Source organism: Pochonia chlamydosporia, chromosome 2, assembly GCF_001653235.2.
Source record: "Pochonia chlamydosporia 170 chromosome 2, whole genome shotgun sequence".
Lineage (NCBI taxonomy): Eukaryota > Fungi > Ascomycota > Sordariomycetes > Hypocreales > Clavicipitaceae > Pochonia > Pochonia chlamydosporia.
This window is the reverse complement of record NC_035791.1, coordinates 3,099,817-3,118,030: the sequence shown is the minus strand read 5'-3', so window position 1 is coordinate 3,118,030 and position 18,214 is coordinate 3,099,817. Positions and strand designations below refer to the sequence as shown.

At 50.3% G+C, this 18,214-nt stretch overlaps 2 protein-coding genes across 2 annotated transcripts; one reads left to right on the top strand and one right to left on the bottom strand.

Annotated features, from left to right (window-relative positions):
• Positions 1–1,152: 1,152 nt before the first annotated feature.
• On the bottom strand, positions 1,153–4,904 carry VFPPC_03044 (ARF GTPase activator; the record flags this gene model as incomplete). Its single annotated transcript, XM_018282595.1, has 6 exons — positions 1,153–2,473; positions 2,560–3,916; positions 3,988–4,054; positions 4,123–4,500; positions 4,612–4,745; positions 4,841–4,904. The coding sequence occupies 6 exons, from the start codon at positions 4,902–4,904 to the stop codon at positions 1,153–1,155; spliced, it is 3,321 nt and encodes a 1,106-aa protein (XP_018147136.1).
• A 4,101-nt stretch (positions 4,905–9,005) lies between these two features.
• VFPPC_03043 (C2 domain-containing protein) lies at positions 9,006–13,277 on the top strand (the record flags this gene model as incomplete). The annotated part of the gene is made up of 3 exons (XM_022428307.1): positions 9,006–11,618; positions 11,683–12,264; positions 12,339–13,277. 3 exons carry the CDS (start codon positions 9,006–9,008, stop codon positions 13,275–13,277), a joined length of 4,134 nt encoding a protein of 1,377 aa, XP_022284588.1.
• Positions 13,278–18,214: the final 4,937 nt, after the last annotated feature.

Genomic DNA, 18,214 nt, shown 5'->3' with positions numbered 1-18,214 from the left:
CCATTCTGCTCCAACAAAGGTCACCTGCCCTATCTACGTCAAGTAGCCTACTCACCAGATGACCTTGACACGGATTCCCCAGCCCAAATCATAGATTTTCAAGGTACCTCGTGGTAAAGACAACTTAAACGGCAAAGTAATTTACAGCTTGTGTGAATCATGTCTAAAGGGTTTTGTGCTTTGTAGCCCCATCCAATCCCATGCCTTCCCTGTACCATCACCATCCATCGACAGCCAACAACACGCAACGTCCAACAAACATCGTGACATGGGCAATAACCCTAATCTGCCCAGCCACCATGAGCGAACTCGTCACTCGCCGTTGGCCATGGCATCCAGTCACACTTGTTCTAGACGTGCCACAACGAAGTGACAGCCTAGTCACGAGACGGGACTCAACTCGACTCCATGATGTCGCTCGAGTCATCCTTCCACTCACACAGAACGAGGCGCCACAGCGGCCCGGCCCTTTGAGGATTTGAGGATATGCTTCAACCAAATATCTCCATCTTGCCCAGTGGCTTTTTTGGCACAATTTTACTCCCACCTCACAGCGTCAGAATCGCAAGTAATACAGACAGTTGTCAGACACCATAAAGTCAACACAGCCACACATAGAGGGCGACCAGATTTGACTCTTCTGGCTCATTACCATTAAGAACTACGTCTCCTTAGTACCTACACATCCCTTCAAACGTCGGCTGGTTTCCAATGTTTCCCGAGGTCCTTCGCCGCAACCTAAAGCTATTAATATGAATTTTGGCCACTTGGTCAATACAATACCGAGCAAACCGCTTCCCCCATCTGTGATTCCTTCCTCATGTGTGCTTGTGGTCGAATGTGCTCTAAAAGCCAAATGCCGCTCGTAGCGACGTCTGCCTACCAAACGCCCAGTACGTAAATTCACCTGCCCAGAAGTTTCCATGTAGAACTTGAACCCTCGTGCTTGACGCGCCAATGGCAAACAACAACAACAACAAAGGACAATTACCTCCGTCCGTGTCAAACGAAAGAAAAAGAAAAGACCAACGTCGTTCACACATAATAGCATCTTGTCTCGTTGCTAGCCATCTACAGCTTGCGCAGCCGAGACAAGTCATGTACGTGATAGCACAAAGCAAAGCTTGCCCATCGATCCCAAAATCTGTGTTCCTATTTTTCGGGTATGGGAGACTTTGCTAGTCGCCCGCCAGCACTCACGCGTTTCTGCAGCCGCGCCTCCCTCTCTCGTTGCGGCCTATCGCTTGAGCTCAGGTGAAGAGGCAGCGAGCCCAAAACATCGTGTCCTGAATTGGTGCCTTTGCCCAATTTTTGTTCGTAATACTGCTGAGCATATCGACCGAGTGGAAACGCTGGCAGCGACCCTGGAATCTGTGCGCCGTTCTGTGTAAGCAGTTCAGCCACGGGGAAGGGTACAGCTTTGACCTCTGCCTCAGAAGCGTTTACGCTCGGTGTTGGCGACGGCGATGCTGGATCTGCCGCCGCCAGCGCCAGCCAAATTGCATGAGTTCCCCGCATCTTGTCCACAACATTGGGGTTCGCTTTCAGTGCCAGGGCGTACAGGACTTGCTGGATCTCGTTCTTCTTGATTGCTGCCAGTAACGTCTCGTCTGGCGTCGCATATCTTGACAGAGTTGTCGAGATTGGCTCAACGTAGGCCCGGTCCACATATTTGGCAGTGATAAACCTCAATCGTTGCTCTCGAGTCGCTTGCGAATTTGGTTTCGTAGACGGATCCAACTTGGCCTCCCAAATCATGTTCGATACACGATTTCCAATGAGCAACAGAACTTCGACAATATCGATTGTGAAGGACTTGATGTCAAGTGTAAGTGACCGCACTTTGCTGATATGCGTACCCAGAGAGCGGTGGATGCCGCTGCATTCGATACATAGAATTATACCTAGGTTGATCGAGACCCATTCCACCTTGGATCCGGAACCGCAGTCCGCGCACCAACAATTGCCCTGATCCGCGTTGCGGACCATTTGCAACAGTTTATCTGGATTCTCGTCGTACCCTGAGCTTGTTGTGCGAATCACACCAGGTCTGGCGCCGACTGTTATTCTGCGCTGCGGAATTCCTGCATTCGAGGAGGAATGGTGGTGTGAGTGAGCGCCGTGCCCCAGCGATTGGGTCTTGCCGGTCAAGATAGATCCGATATCCCTCTTAAGCGACGAATCTCCAGGTGTCTTGGATGGTGATGATCGCTCTGGGACCCCACGGCCTTCCATTGCACTTTGCAGCGCGTTATTAATGGACAAAATCCAGCTGTTCATGTCTTCTTCAGATGTTGCCTGGTAAACACGCTTGTAGTTGGGCGTTATAACTTCAAAGCAAAACCGGCGTTCCGCGTTACGCGCTTCGCGGACGGAAGCCATTCGCAAATCGATAGGGTCCATGTGCAGATCCAGCTTTTGCTTCCAGTTGCTGTATTCTGACAGCTTCCCTTGATCCAAAACAATCCAGAATCTGGGTACCGTTAGCCTCAGGGTAAAATCAGGGGTATGTCAAGGCCCTTCTCCCTGCGAGCACTTGTAGAAAAGTGAGAAACTTACTTGTGCCATCCTTGTTTGTTCAAGTTTCGTGGGTCAACATGGCCACCGGGACGGTTGAGTGACCACAGTAGACCTTCTTTTCGCTGACTCACCGCCGTCTGTGCAGTTTCTCGCTCCTCCAGATCTCGGAAGCCCTTGAACTTGGCTCCCTGTGTGGAGCTGGACAAGGACGATTGCCCCTGACTTCCAGGTGATCGCGATAATTCGACACCTTGGGGAACGGTTCCCTGCCCACCAGCTCCGATGGCAATCGCATTCTTAATCTGCGAGCCCGTGCTATCCGCACGACCAAGTTCGCTGTCGGAAGTATTCCCGGCATTACCGTTCGAACTCGACGTCAGCGGAGCGGAGCTGTTGAGGCTGGCTTGCTCTGGTTCCAGGTATGGAGTGTTTGACTTCTCCAGCTGTCGCCGTTTCTCCTCTCGCTCTCGACGTCGATACTGGTACTCTTTGTCTGCCTCTTGAACTTCGGTGGACAAGGCTGACAGCTCGGGAAGGAAATCCTCAATCTTCTTCGCCGTGGCCAAGTAGCCTTTTGTTTGTGCGTCTGCATACTTGGTCAAGTGAGACAGGACTTCTTGTTCCTTGCGTCCTCCATGAAGGTCCTGGACGAAGTTGGAGTAGTCGAATCTCTTCAGTTCGAAATTCCGTCGCTTGTTTTGGTATTTTGAGTCGCTGTCGGCAAGTTTCTTCGCCTTGACTGTATCTTGTCGTTGGCCCAGATACCGAGATACGTACGCGTAATAATCTTTGCTTTCTTCCTCGAAGTCCCTTTTTTTATACTCTGCCTGCTTGATGTCGAGTTGATATAGCTTGTTCAATGGCTCTATAATGATTTTTTGTAGGTTCGCCGTGTTCTGGCGTTGATAGGCGACGACCTCGCGTGCAATTTTATCAAAATAGTGTTCCAAAGCTGGCTGGAAGGCATTGGCATTTGTGGCAGAAGCTTCACGCAGTGCATCCATGAAGGAGACAAAAGCGTCATTGGCTTCAATTTGTTGCAAGTGTGCATGCTCTGCTCGCTTGAGAACCTTCTTCATCTGGACTCGCATATTGCCAGTCTTTTGCTCCAAAGCTTTCAAAGTTGCTCGAAATACGGGGCCGTCGTCACTTACAGTGACATCGTCGTCATATCTAGGGCACGGAACGTCAACTTTGACTGGCTCTTGCGTCTGGTTCGTGTTCGTCTGCGATAAGCTCTCATTTGGTCCAAGAAGGGGAGAGGCGGGCTCTTCGACTTCGAGTCCAGTCAGCCGAGACTCGACCGACTGTGTCGACGCAACTCGAATCTTGGGCGGCGAACCCAATAGAAATTGCGGTGAAGGAGAACTGGGATGGCTGAGAGGCAAGCTTGGACCTAGAAAACAGAGTTAGAGTTATGGCTCTTTTCAGCTTGTCGTGGCAACGGAGCTCGTTTGGGGTACGAACTGGCAACAAAGTAGGAGAAGCTCGCTAGAGTATCTAAACGATGCGCTCGAGGATCGTATTCGACAAACTTGAACATCAAATCAGGTCAGCGGATACGGTCACAATCAAGTCGTCATGGTAATGGCTCGATCTTACGCTGCAGCAGTTCCTCCAACCGCCGCCCTTGTCCTCAAGGGATTTAGGGGGCTTCCACTTCCAGGTCCATTCAAAAGATACAGATGGGCTGCCCCCAGTGCTGTAATCGCCCACTAATTCTACATTGGCGTTCTTGTGAAGGTTTGGATCGGCGTGGAACTCGCGGGTGACGAGGTTCGAAACCTCTCGGGGGGTTGAGGCGCAAACGAAGGTTAAGCCTGAGATGTTGGTGTCTACGACCGTTGACGTAGAATCTCCGGTAGCGGGTGCTTGCGACTGGCGAATAACAAATGTGAATGTGAAGACGAGTTCGTCATCGCCGTTGAGTTTAAGAAGGAAGTTTGGTGGGTTGCTGGAGTTATTCGACACTTCGGGGTCCTGGTAATTCAGAAGTTAGGGGAGGTGACGGTTTAAGGGTAACAAAGCTGAGAGATGGTGACAAATGTAGCCCGCTCCCGCCTGAGAGTTGTCGAGAATGGCCGAGCATACCTGTACATATTCTATAGGGGATATGTCACCAGACAGACGACTGGCTGCTATTCTGCTCGCTGGAAATGCATTTGGAACGATATTGATGGAAGTGCGCTTCCGTGAATTGGTAACGACGAGCGAGGATATGCTCACTGCAATCGGCGAAGAGTCAGTAAAAGACCAACAAGGAGGAGAATGGCAATGTCGGCATTCGGAGCGGGAGAGAGTTGGTAGGGGCAGAACGAACATCTATTCTGATCTCTAAGATACAGAGCGGGCCCGTCGTCGGGCCTGCTTGTGATGTTGCCCATACCGAAGGAGGATCAACGGCATTCGAGGGCGTCGAGCGGCGAGATGGTACAAGCAGGGAGTTGCGTTGAGGAGTTGAAGTCGACGACTCCAGCGAGGGAGCGGTTCACAGAGCAGAAGCACCTGTTGCTTGAGGTCAAGTCAAGTGAGGCAGGCAGGTCAGCGCGGGGCGAATTGCAGGCGGAGGAGCTCAGCCAGTGGTCGTCATTTGGTGGTTGTGGTCGTGGTGGGTACTCGAGACTGGAGTTCAAATGTTCTAAAGTTGGCCGGTACCAGACACTTGTACTCAAGCACACCCAGACGTTTGCTTCAGATGTCGGCGGTTCAGGGCGAGGAGAGAGAAGCAGACTTAAAATTAAGTACGGCGATGGTCGCAGTGTATGTCGAGTATATTGTGGGAGCCGTCGTGCAGTATGCGCATAAAATTAATAAGAAGAGACTGTCAGGGGACTGGCGGTCGTAGCATGAAAAGGAGCTGGGCCTGGTGAAGAAGGATGCAAGAAGACGGTTTGAACAAGAATGGCTGCATGAGGATGGGGAGATGATTTTTGGGGGGTTGGAAGCGAATGGGCGCAAATTCAAGTCGTCAAAAGCCGCCAACATAGATGAGCGTAGCAATAAGTGGGAGGATGGATGCAACGCATCAAATACATATGTAGATCTGCTGCCTTGGTCGTCGACCAGTTCTTGTTTGGTTTGGTTTGGCTTCGCCACGGAGTAGACAAAACCACACGTCAAGTCTGGTCTGGTCAGGGTCGGGTAAACAGGTCAACTGCTCTGATCTGGTGCTGGTGGCGATTGGCTGTACTGATGAGTGCTCACACCTCAGACTCGACTCAAAGGCCCCCCAAAGGGCTGTCTGCTCAAGTTCGAAATGGAGAATGTGAAGGGTCGGCAGGCTAAGCTAAGCCTACGTTGGCTGGAAGTTGGGTCTGCCCTGCTCCTGGTTGGCGCTCGATGACACACGGCTTCTGCAGGAGGCGCTGGTGGCTTTTATGGATCTTGAACTTGACACAAAGACCTCAAGTGCTCAGTTCTTGTGAACTTTTATCCTGTTCTAATAGTTGGGGGGCAAAAGGTTATGGACCGAAAGTGCTGGCCAGCCAAGACGACGGAAGGCCAGATTTATTACTATTATTACTTGGTGCTCCATCGGGGTCTGGTAGCTCAAAGTCAAGCTGCAAACGCTGGTTGCACACACAACATTAAAGCAACCATCCGAACTCAATGTCCATTGACATGGTGAGACAGGTCTGGGCAGCTGGTGACATGACAGCACTTGAGCTTGACATCAGTCTTTCCAGCGGCCAAAGGGTCACTACAGCCCCTAAAGCCAATTGACACCAGAGTCCACACCCCAAAGCCTCGACAATTTGAGACTGGACATTAGCATACATGTAAACTACGCTAATGCACCAGTTGACCTTTGTGAATTTGTGCAGCCATTTGATATCTTTGTGTGTGCGCAGTCGTGGGCAAATACGTCAGTTGACATTGATGGCTACCTTCCCAAGTTCAGCCCGTCACGTTGACAGCTGCGCCTGAGCACATGCGTAATTGACTGTATCCAGTCTGGTTTGCTGAAGATGACGATGTGTGTGGCGGGAGGTGAAGCAGACCAATTGTCCTCGACTGTTCAAGTCAGGGTGGCACAAACGGCGATGCAGGAACGGCACATGCGGCTTCCTAAGCAGGCTTCAACCCACATGCACCAGTTGACCCATGCATGCGTGTCCAGATGCTGAGTTTTGTCGCTGTTCTCTCACTACATATGTATAATTTAGTAAATGTAAATAGCGATGCGAAGTCATTGCATTTCGCCTTGTATACATGTAGCCTCTTGTATGGGTCACACGTTCATAGAGTCGGAACGAATTTGATGCCTGCTAGGCTACCAAACCTTCCATGTCACCTATTTCAGGCAACAAGCACATAACATAACATCAAATTGAAGAGCCTCAGCACCAGTCTTAGTCACATGGAGGTTCGTGAGTCAATCTCAACCATCGTAAATTGCGTCCTGGAGGCACATACAACGTCATTTCCGGGTGGCGCAATCTGAGTGTTGCTCGTTTCTTTTTCCGGCACAGAAGCGAACACTTTCAAATTCAAGATGCCAGAGCAATAGCTTTTCGGCTGCTGTCATTAGACAACGACAACACAAGCGGCCGGATGGAATTTCAGGTCCGTTTTGGATAAAGATGGGATTCATTGGTGGCAGACTTTGCTATTGTTGGGTTTCACGGCTGTGAACATACAGTACACACTAACGGCTGGGTCCTTATTATTGCCTCGTATCCCCTAGTCACGAGCAGTCTGGGTATTGTTCCGTCACCAGTCTCGTTGGCGCAGCCATTTCCGGCAGATAGATGACAGGACTTTTTGCAAGGCTGCAGAACGCAGTCTAGCACTCGATCCATAGCCTCTGGTCACGGCATGCCGAGGCATCGTGTAAAAGTGCCTGGTGTTCCTGTGACAATTTTGACTCCTGAGCTGGTGATTGAACCAGTGCACCCTGTGAGCTGATTCCGTTTTGTGCAAGATCTGGTGCCCTGTTCAATGACACGGAGGCAAACGACGACGTCGTTGTAGACGGCGAATTGATCAAATGCTTGGGCTGGTTGGTTAGATATCGACCACATGCAGCTATTCCCTATACGGAATACAATGTGGTCTTTTGCCAAAACTCTGCGAGCACAAAGAATAACTCGTCCAAGAAGTCCAGGATTTGATGCGAGCTTTGCTCGAGGGTTACACTCTGTTCTCTAAGTTGTGCTAACCCAAGTGACGCATCGGGCGGCAAACGCTGGAGACCATTCAATCAGGCCCTGCAAGTTGGGCAGGGATCGAACTGTAGCATTGGATGGATGGATGCACCGAGAGGAAAGGGAGACGGCTTGTTTTTGGCAAAGTAGGCGAAATATCACATGCGACGGGAGAGCGTCCAAAGCATTGCGTTCCCCTGGTGAGTCGAAGAGCGCTTGGCTAGAGTTCTGAGACTATAAATTTAGAGTTCATGAAACGCATGGAAACAATCAACATTTGATGGGGAAACGAGTCAATGATGTGCTGCCATGTCCACGGTTCGTTCGACTTGTTTGGAGATTCGCGAAGGTGATGTGGCTGAAAGTCAAGACCTTACTAGCCAGATTAGGCGGAGGTGGCAGACCGGGGCAGCACCTTGACACGCTGTTTCACAATGATTGACCCCTGAATTCAGGCCAGTTGCAGGATTGGACCAGCCAGAGTCAAGTTTTAGTTGGTGCTTTTTTTGGACCCCGCCACATGGAGACTAGACTCCACTGTCGAATGAACGGCGCCAGGCTTGAATACGCTGAACTTTGCTCGCTGGGGTGCTGTTACAGGGCCCAGCCAGACGCCCACATGCACCAGACCAGACGCTAGATGGACCAGAAGGATACCAGACATGGACCTGGGACCTGTCGGCTGCAACTTCATGAGCACTTGACTTTTGGGTTGACGCTTCAAGGCGCCGTGGATGACGTCGGGTCCAGTCCATGTCGCCCTTCCAACTCACCAACCCACCTGCGGGACCAGCGCCACCAGCCAGCTCAGCTCGACTTGACTTGTCTACTCACCTGCAACTGAGGCCAAGTCAACACACGAGATTGATGTGGCGGAGGTGCGTCTTGCTGCAATCGTGCCCTCACCTCGCCTGTTTATGCCCTCGGCTCGTCTCTCGCCTGTTCACTCTAACACCGAACCGCAACATTCACCACGAACGGACCTCCTGCTTTGTGCTTCCATCCCAGAACTGCGCCGTGACAGCTCCTGCTCCATCCATGCCACTCTAGCCACCTCCGTCCGAGAACCACAGACAAACGCCTGCGACTGACCACTGCCCATCTACCTGAGACCGATTCGCTGAAACTCCAGCTCTTTTACGTCGTACCATTTGCCTACTCTACTCCTCGTACGTTTTCTTTAAAGCTTCCGCAATTCTGGCCACACATTTTGTGTCCTCTGCGTGCCATCGCATGTGGTTTTGCTGGCCATGAACCTGGGCATCACGCATTGATTGCGTTGGGCATCAAGTCACTGTTTGAGCTCGAATACCAACGACGTCACAACCCATCGCCAACATGTCGACCTCCTCACGACACTCGTTTACCCCCAGTCGCCGCGTCAAGAGCAGCAGCAGGGATATAGCCAGAAACAGAGCCTCTTCTCGTGCCGCAGCACGCACCCAGCAGTTTGTCGTCGAACACGAAGAAGCCCGAAGTTTCGCCCTTCGCACCGCTTTTCTACATTATCTGCTGCAACCACGGGCAAAACGAAAGCAATATGTCCCCGCACCAAAGCCGCCCGCTCGATCTCACTCCAGTGTCGGCCAGCTTGTTCAAGAATACATTGCAGGAAGCACTACGAGCCTGAAATTGCCAAGCGGCTTTCCAACACAGCTCCTTGATCGTGTTGGCGGAGTGCTGAGAGGCAGCGAAACCCTCTCTGGCTTTGGGGATGCCGCTCTAAAGCGCAGCTTTGCTGAGGCATACACAGCCTTCTCCGAGAAGAACTTTCGCAAAACTCTCGAAAAGGAGAGGAAGTTTGAGCCTCTGGTCTTGATGTTTTATTCTTCCGCTACCAAGGCAGCTCAAAAAGGCAAGGCACCAGAGGATGATTCCTGGAAGCTTCTTCCGGACCGCCATCTCGCAATGTTTGTGAGGCTTGCTACAACTACCCTGCGAGACCACGGGCATGACCGAGACCGCGCTGACTTGGTATCGAGGTTGGTCTCCCTGGAAAAGAAGCTGCTGACGAACGACCAAAACCTGGTGGATAGCGGTCAAGATGGCAAGGGCAAAACCATCGAGGTTGTGGTACCACTCAGCTACGAGGTCAAGGACATGCCAATGGTGCAGGTGGTAGCAGGCATCTTTGGAATGAGCCTCTCCGAGGTGCAGTCGGAAATTAATGACCACCGCCAGATTTGGACTGAAGAGGCGGCTTTGAAAGATTTAAAATCGTATCAACATCGCCTCAATACAAACTCGGCTGGTACCTTGAGAAGCCTGGATTTCGACGTCGAGGATGCTTTTCTGGAGTGGAAGAAGTCCGAAGCGCCTCATCTGTCGCAAATGATGCTCGACATCTTGACTGCCAAGCCAGAACTAGCCAAGACCTCGTCAGGGAGTTTTGAAAAGCCTTTGCCCAGTCGACCACAGTCCATGTATGGTAACGATCAGGCATATGCCGACCTCAGTCGCGCCATATCCGCTCAGGACGGCGCAACATTCGCCTTTGATCCATCCATCAGTCTAGCAAATTTGTCCATTGGTAATGAGCCAAGCAGTATACGGACCGTTGAGGAAACGATATACACCTTTATCCCTCCTGAACCAAGAGAGTTTTACAAGTACATTTTACAACATGCCGTCACGTTTGATCAGCTGCACGCAGATCCTGCATTAGAGTACAAGCCTCTGTCTAAGCAGTCCATGGAACTATTGACTGAGTTGTGTGTTCGCTGGCGAGTACCACAATTTTCACGTCTTATTTGCCTCCTGGAAGTTGCTGCTCGCAAGTTTCTAGACCAGGAAATTGTTCCCGAAGAATTGGACACCATATTTGACTTCGTCAAGGCTCCCATGCCCGAGCTCAGAAAGCCACCACATATATCGCACTACGCGACACCACTGAACGAGATTGACCCCAGTCGGTGGACTATTCATGACTTTGCAGTCTACCAACAAACTTTCCACAGCTTACACGATGCGTTGTTGAGAGAACTCTATGATCTCATGGAGCAGTGTTACGACTCGAAGCCTCCCAACATCGCCGCCGTCATGTTCCTTCTCGAAAACCACATTGGCAGCGATCCAACCTTTTCTCCACGTTCCAATTCTGTTGCTCAGTTTTCTGAACATCTTGCCCAAGGCCTCTGTCAAAAAGCTGCGGATGTATATCGTGACTACATGGAAAAAGAGATCCCGGCTCACAAAGAAGACTGGAACTTTGCCCATGTAATACAGCTGGGCAAGTCGGTGACTAAACTTTGCACCCGGATCCGCAAGCGATATAAAAATAACTTGGAGATCATGGGTGTGAATCCGCTATCGATCCTTGTCCAAGAAGTTTTTCCCAGCTTCGAGAAGGACGCTGGTGCCATCATTGACACAATTATGAGGGGCGCCGAGGACGCTGGTGTAGAGATTCTTATGGAAGACGGCTTTGAGTTGTACAAGGAATTGGTCGCCATTCGCCGCATCCATCTCGAGTCCCTTGGCGATGTGCCGTTTGAGTTTAATATTGAGGATCTCCTGGTGGAGTTTGTATGGCGCTGGATACGCACTGCTGATGAAACGATGGCAAATTTTGTCGAACAAGCGATTAAGCAAGACAAGTTTCAAGTTCGATCTCACAGTCCAGAAGACATCCCTCTGGATTCGGAACGGCATAGCGTGTCCGTGATTGATCTTTTCATGCTTTTGAACCAAACCGTGGATCAAGTGTTTGCTTTAGGATGGGACAATGACGAACATCACGCTCGATTTATGACAGCTCTCGCGCGAAGCATTGCGACGGGTATTGGCCAGTACTGTGAGATTGTCGAACAAAAATTTGCGAAAGAAATGGATCGTCCATCAGCAGAAGAACTTGCAGCCCAGAACAGAACAGCCCAGGAGAAGTGGATGCAGTACGCGAAGGATGCTTGGAGCAACAAGGAGAAGGTTGAACCCTTTCAATTTTATCCCGAGGTATGTAACCCGCCCAGCCTAAGATTTCGCGGCACTGAAGTTGATGCTCACAACATTTATGCAGTCCTTTGTCAAGTTAAACAACATTGAATTTGCCATGCAAGAGCTGGACAAGCTGGAAAAGAGCATGAACTCAGAAGCCTGTGCAGCTCTTCTTGAGAAAATCGATGGCCCAAAGAAGAAGGTTCGCAAACCAAGCAAGTACACTTTCACGATTAAGATTGTGGAAGCAGAAGACCTCAAGGCCTGTGATCCCAATGGATTCAGCGACCCGTACGTTGTCTTTGGTGACGAATATCAGAAGCGGCTTCACAAAAGTCGAATCATTTACAGGAACCTCAACCCCCGTTGGGACGAGTCGTTTGACATCACGGTTCAAGGACCAGTGAATGTTATTGCCACGATCTGGGACTATGATACTTTCGGTGATCACGATTACGTTGGGCGCACATCACTTAAGTTGGATCCAGTGCACTTTGGCGATTATCTTCCCCGAGAGTTTTGGCTAGACTTGGATTCTCAAGGCCGTCTCCTCATTAGAGTCAGCATGGAAGGGGAGCGAGATGATATCGAGTTCCACTTCGGAAAGGCTTTCCGTCATCTGAAGAGAACGGAAAGGGACATGGTTCGCAAGATTACAGACAAAGTGAGTGAAGATACTATTCCCAATTGTCGATGATAATTTTCCCGCTAACGCTTCTTTTTTTTTTTTTCCTGCAGCTCACACAACAAATTAATGATACGTTGTCTCAAGAGACTCTACGAAGTCTGTTGGGCACTGGCGGAATCGGTGCTTCAGTGACTAGTCTGTGGAAGAAGCGAACGTCGACTATGGTCACAGCAACACCCAGCCAGATTGAAGGCGCATTAACTCGTCTCTTTACGTATTTTGACGAGAATTTTGCGATAATGAAGCAGACCTTGACCGACGCAACCATGATAGCTGTAATGACGAGACTGTGGAAGGAAGTGCTCATGACAATAGAAAACTTGCTAGTTCCCCCCTTATCCGACAAACCATCGACCAAAAAGTCGTTGACAAGAAAAGAGTTGGATGTTGTGTATCACTGGCTAGAAATGCTCTTCACCTTCTTCAACGCCAAGGATGAAGAGTCTGGAGAGCAGCTAGGTGTGCCGGCCCAGGTGCTCAAATCGCCTAAGTGGCACGAGCTCGCATCACTGAACTTCTTTTACTTTGAGGACAGTAACAACTTGATAAGGGAATCGGAACGCATGGCCGCCGCAACGGCGCAACGAGCACAGCAGGCCCTAGTTCAGCAGGCGCCTCAGCAAAACCGCATGTCAGCTCCAGCCAGCTTCGGCGCATCATTCGGAGGCGCGGGTGCATTCGCCAGCATGGGCACCATTCGCCGTGGCAAGAGCATCATGATGAGTCGTAACCTGGGCACAATGCGAAAGGCTAAGGAGGCTAAGCGACGTGAGGCACAGGCCGATCCAAGCGACGACATGATTTTACGTATTCTCAGAATGAGGCCTGAGGCAGCCCAGTATCTGAAGGAACGGCATCGTCAAAGAGAACGCCAAGCGGCAACTGCTGCAGCTGCACTTATAGTGAAGAACAGCGTCAATCAAGGATGGCAGACAGGGGGAGCATTTGGTGGAGCGCAATTTGGGCGAAACAACCTACCCAGGAGGTAGACCTTTCTTCCCAATGGTGATGACTTGATGGTGCAAATTTTCTTTTATCTGTTTCTGTATACCTTTCTTTTTGTCAGGTTCTTCTACCCTGGCACGAATGTCTGGGGTTCACAAAGTTGATTTGGAACAACGCATCGGATACCCTATGTGCATGAGCGATATTTTGATACGAGAAAAGAGGTTATGATGCCGTGGGTTGTGGAGGAGAATCACAGGCATGTAATGTTTGATATTGAAACAGCGATAGCGTTGATTAGTGATTATCGAATGGTACGCTCATTTCTTCTGTATTTCTGCTTCCTATTTTAATAAAGCTACCATTCACACGATACTTGGCGCCTTAATTTCCTCAGTGTCACCCACGCAGAAGCAGTGATTATCTATCAAATTGAAAGCTAAGAGGCAGCCAACCGGCGATCCGAGTCCCGCTAAATTTGCCGCCAACTATTCCGTAGGACCCCTGATGTCACCATCCTCCTATCTCGATATCCACATGGGATATCCAACTTGGACATCCCGTCGCAAGGAGATTAGCCTTGCCGTCCAGGAAATAAAACAAAATACAATCATTCTTAGCAAATTCCAATAGTCGTTTCCTATTCCCGATGATGTAATTGGGGTCCATGTATTGCCGGGCGATCAATTTAGTGAGCTAGGCGGGTGATAGCGCGTTTGTTTTAATGAGAGGGTTGGGATCGGCGGCGGGAGGACTAGGTTTGGTGGTTTTGTGTGTGGGTGAAACGAGATGAGTGGTTTGTGCTCCACCGTTTAGATGGTGATGGTGATGTCGTTTCTTTTGGTGGTTTTATTTCCGATTTTGATGATGTTTGGGTTGTTGACAGGTTGGGGGCTTGGTAGTATATACTGTCGAGTGTCGATTTGGAGGTCCTAGAGAGTTGGTTTTGTGTTGTTCTGGAATTCGAAGGCTGGCTGGAGGAAGTTTCTGTGTCGGTAATGGGAACCAGAGATAATGGATTGCTGGATATAAACTCCCGTCATGTTGCCTTCAACGAAGGTGTACCTCCACAATTATGATGGAACAACATGATTCGGCCGCCGATGCTTAGGCTTAACACGGACTTTAGCAGGAGCGAACATGCCGACAGAGACTTTCAAGTGATTATATCCCCTAAGCCTCTCGAAGCTCGAAAGCCATCCGTAGGACATAATCCGGTATGTACGGGCAGACTTTGCAAGCCAAGTATGCATCGGTGTCCTCAAGGATGGTGTACCGGGGTCCGTGAGCCGGGATAATTGGCTATGAGCCATGAAAGAGCATTCCCACTGAGTTTTGTCTTCATCGTCCAAATTTCTGAGCTTGACGGGGTAGCACGGGGGAAAGATGCTAGTCTCTCTGCCCCAGCGTCTCGGGGTTGGGACAACCATGCAATGACGTTCCAGGCTGGGGAATTCGGATAAATAGCGCCAGTGCTTCGTGAACGCAACGGTACCTGCGACTGCCAGAGATCGAACTTCGTTCAAAACTGCGTATTCTTCCGAGGGAATTAACTCACTCAATGGGTGCAAACAAGTCCAATATAGAGTGTCAATGTCAGGGCGAAACCGACGGCATGGAAGACGCAACTTATCGGATGCATCGTACCTAAAATAGATGCCACTGAGTTTGGAGTTCAGCACAAACTTCCTGGATTCATGGCATATGTACATGGCCACCGGGAACGGCAAGTGTACAGATAAGCTGGTATTGCCCTCCGTATTGCTTCTGCCTGGGAATTTGTACGTGTAGCACGGGTAGCCAGGCATGCAGACCTGGGGCTCTACTTCGTCGTCAGTGGGAAGACTGATCGCCCATATCAATTGCCTGATCTCAGTGCAAAGACTCGTGAACTGGGGGAACTCCATCTTCAAGATTCTGAAACTTGATAGTTCTCGGAACACTCGATTCTATTAGTTGATGTGATAAGGTGTAAGTCAGAGTTGACGGCGATAATCCAGCGATAATCCAAAGCAAAGGATGTCTCGTAGTGCCACCACACTCAAGAGCACCTCTTATGAGGATGGAAATGATGATGAGTGTGAAGAAGGTTAAGTGTTTGGTTGCCATTGTTCACCTGTTTTATTCACCACTTGCCAGCTGCCACAAGACTGAAGCGAGCCTTGCCAGCTGGCAGGCAGGCAGTTGAAGAGATTCCAACACCACACGACGAAACATATTGTTCGAGCTTCGCATGCTAAATTATTATCACAGAGCTTAGTTCTTTTGAATGAAAATGTTGTGGTGGTAAGCCTTTGAAGAGAATACTAAGATGCCATCATGGATAGGTATGCGTTGCCTTGACTTCAACAGCATTCCCTACACTTTTGCCAACTGGACAAGGCCATACTGTCCGTGACGGCCTTCGTGAATCATTGAAACGCCTTACATGGTTCATTTCACCTGCATCCAAGAAAACATCCAAATCAGTCGATAAGGACCCTTGTACCAGGTATTCCCGAAACCACGTTGTGATCGACATTGATTGACTCCGATGGGTGCAGGCTATGTATGGATGAGTGGCTATCATGGGCTTTGGGTGCGCCACCACAAAGTCTCCTTGCACAACTAATAAAACTACTTGGTTCTTCCAGTGGAGCAGAGATCCAGAGTGCTGGTATTGAGGCGCATACGGTGTAGGATGCCATTTACATCACTTCCCGCCCAGTTATTGCAGAGCTCGAGGGCTCCCATGAATCAAATGTAGATGATTGACCGCCTCGTAACCCAAGTCTCTCCACCGCAGCCAGCATCAAATCAGCGCCTCAAGGTAGCATTCAGAATCCAAGACACCGGCGGAACATATTCGCTGTACACTGTGCATTGACCAGCATGTGCGCAGTATCTGACTCGTTAGTAAGAGGGTCCGATATTCTTCCATTTTTCCGAGTGGTACAGTATTGCTGTGGTGAAAAAGTGCTGGTGCATTTCCAACCCTGAAATTATGATATGTGATCCAAAACCAGACGGTACTAGTTGACATTAATAAACCCCCTTGGTGGCGGCATGAAGTGGTGGTGTACCTGGTGTTCTGGTCGGTCCCTGAAAAGCCACTATTCCGAAGGTTTGTCCCAACACACTTAAATTATTTATTTCCCCTGCCATGCCGAGGTAAGGGCCGCCAGGAGGGACTGCCCAAGCCTGCGAAAGTTGCGCGACTTAATGCAGCGTCATTGGTCGGTGTTCTTCTGTGATGTGTTCATTGCCATGCATGAAGCAGAACGAGGAGCATTGATTGCTATCAAGTCCGCGTGGGCACAATGTCGAGTTTGGTTCTCCAAAACGAGATGCAACACGAGACAAAGAGCAAATGTCAGCTTGAGCCAGTTGCGAGCCCCGCCACCCATCTGACCAATCTGGCTGTCCGGCGAATCAAATCGTTGGGCTTGGCTTGGCGGAAAGTGACGTAGGCGGCTGCAAAACGGGCCAGTTGGGCTCATCGTTGGAGTTGTTTGAGGGTCCAGTCCTTTTGACTTTATGAGCCCTTGGTCTTTGGTCTTTGCACCTCCCCCACAATTATCCAGCTAGCACTTCAGACCGATACTTTCGGCTGGCTGGCTGGCTGGCTGGCAAGGACGAAGCAGCAACAGGGGCACAATATTGCATTTGCATTCTCCAAGATCCCAGAGACAAAGCCGAATTGCACTAATACGATCCTTTCATATCCTTTCCAGGGCGCATGGATCGCAAAGCTGAAACTTGGTGTAGATCTGGCAGGCAAGCCACGGTGTGGGGTAAATTTTGTGCGACAAGCTGCCACCAACAACAAGCCAACAAGCACAGGACAATATTGCTCTGGGCTCCCACAATTCGGTTCTCATCAAGCTCACAGACCAGCCAAGTAAGTGCCGACGTCAACAAGGGGACAGCACTCATTCCCCTTCCCATCCCACGATTTCCAACATGTTGGCCTGCCAGGCTGGCCCGTGCCCTCCTCATCCATGCCTGGCAGGAGATGTGCTTTGTTGGCTGTGAGCTTCATGTCGACATGGATAATTGCGTTCGCACCTTGCCATGACCAGCGGCGCCTCAGTAGGGTCTAGAACCATCCCCAGCCATTGAAATGCACCAGTGGTGCTGACCTTCCAATCGCCCAACGCAGGAGCAGGACGGTGCGAATCAGCGACTGTGAATATCTGACAGTTTTGTTCACAGTGTAGGTGTGTGGTGTTGTGGCGTTTTTGGCGAAAGGGGCAACGAAACGCCATGAGTCTGTCTCAAGCCAGCGATTCTGGTCAATACAACGCTCAATGACGTGATGTGTGCTCCGATGACTACGGAGCACTCCGTAAACGATTCAATCATCAAACATCAAGCATCAAGCATCACACCTCGATTGCTTGTCCAGAAGACTTGAGGTTGCAACAGGTCAGCTCGTTTGGATGGCGAGATAGCGAGATGGACCGACCATGTACAACCGGCCCGCTGCACATTTCGCCGCTCACTGACATGGGAGCCCGGCTCATAAGGCGGCTGGCCAAACCCCATGAGCGAGTTGCATTTGCTGCAAGAGTGACACTACTGACTTGCCATCATGGCCTGGCAGGCTCCAGATGCATCGTGGAGTTCAGCACGATTGGCCGTCGCTGTTGCAAGACGGACGCTCCCAAACACTTGACTGCAAGAGTCTCCCGAGAGTCGCGTGTGAATGACAAAGAGCTGTTCTTGGCAGGACCTTCATCGCCGCTTGGGGCTCAAATCCTCTGGCCAAGTGGAGAGCTTAATCAACACAGAGTGCAATTCATCGCCTGTTCCCGACATGCTGCAACAGACGGGTCCCTTTTTCATGGGGTTCTTGTCTTTGGCATCTCCACAATTCAGAGCCAGCCACTCTTCCGAGTCGGGTTAGCCAGTGGCTACGGCGCGAGAAGTGAAAAAAAAACCACCGTGGTGTGATTTTGATGTGATCACTGGCTGGGTTGGAAAACGTGTTGCCTTCAGG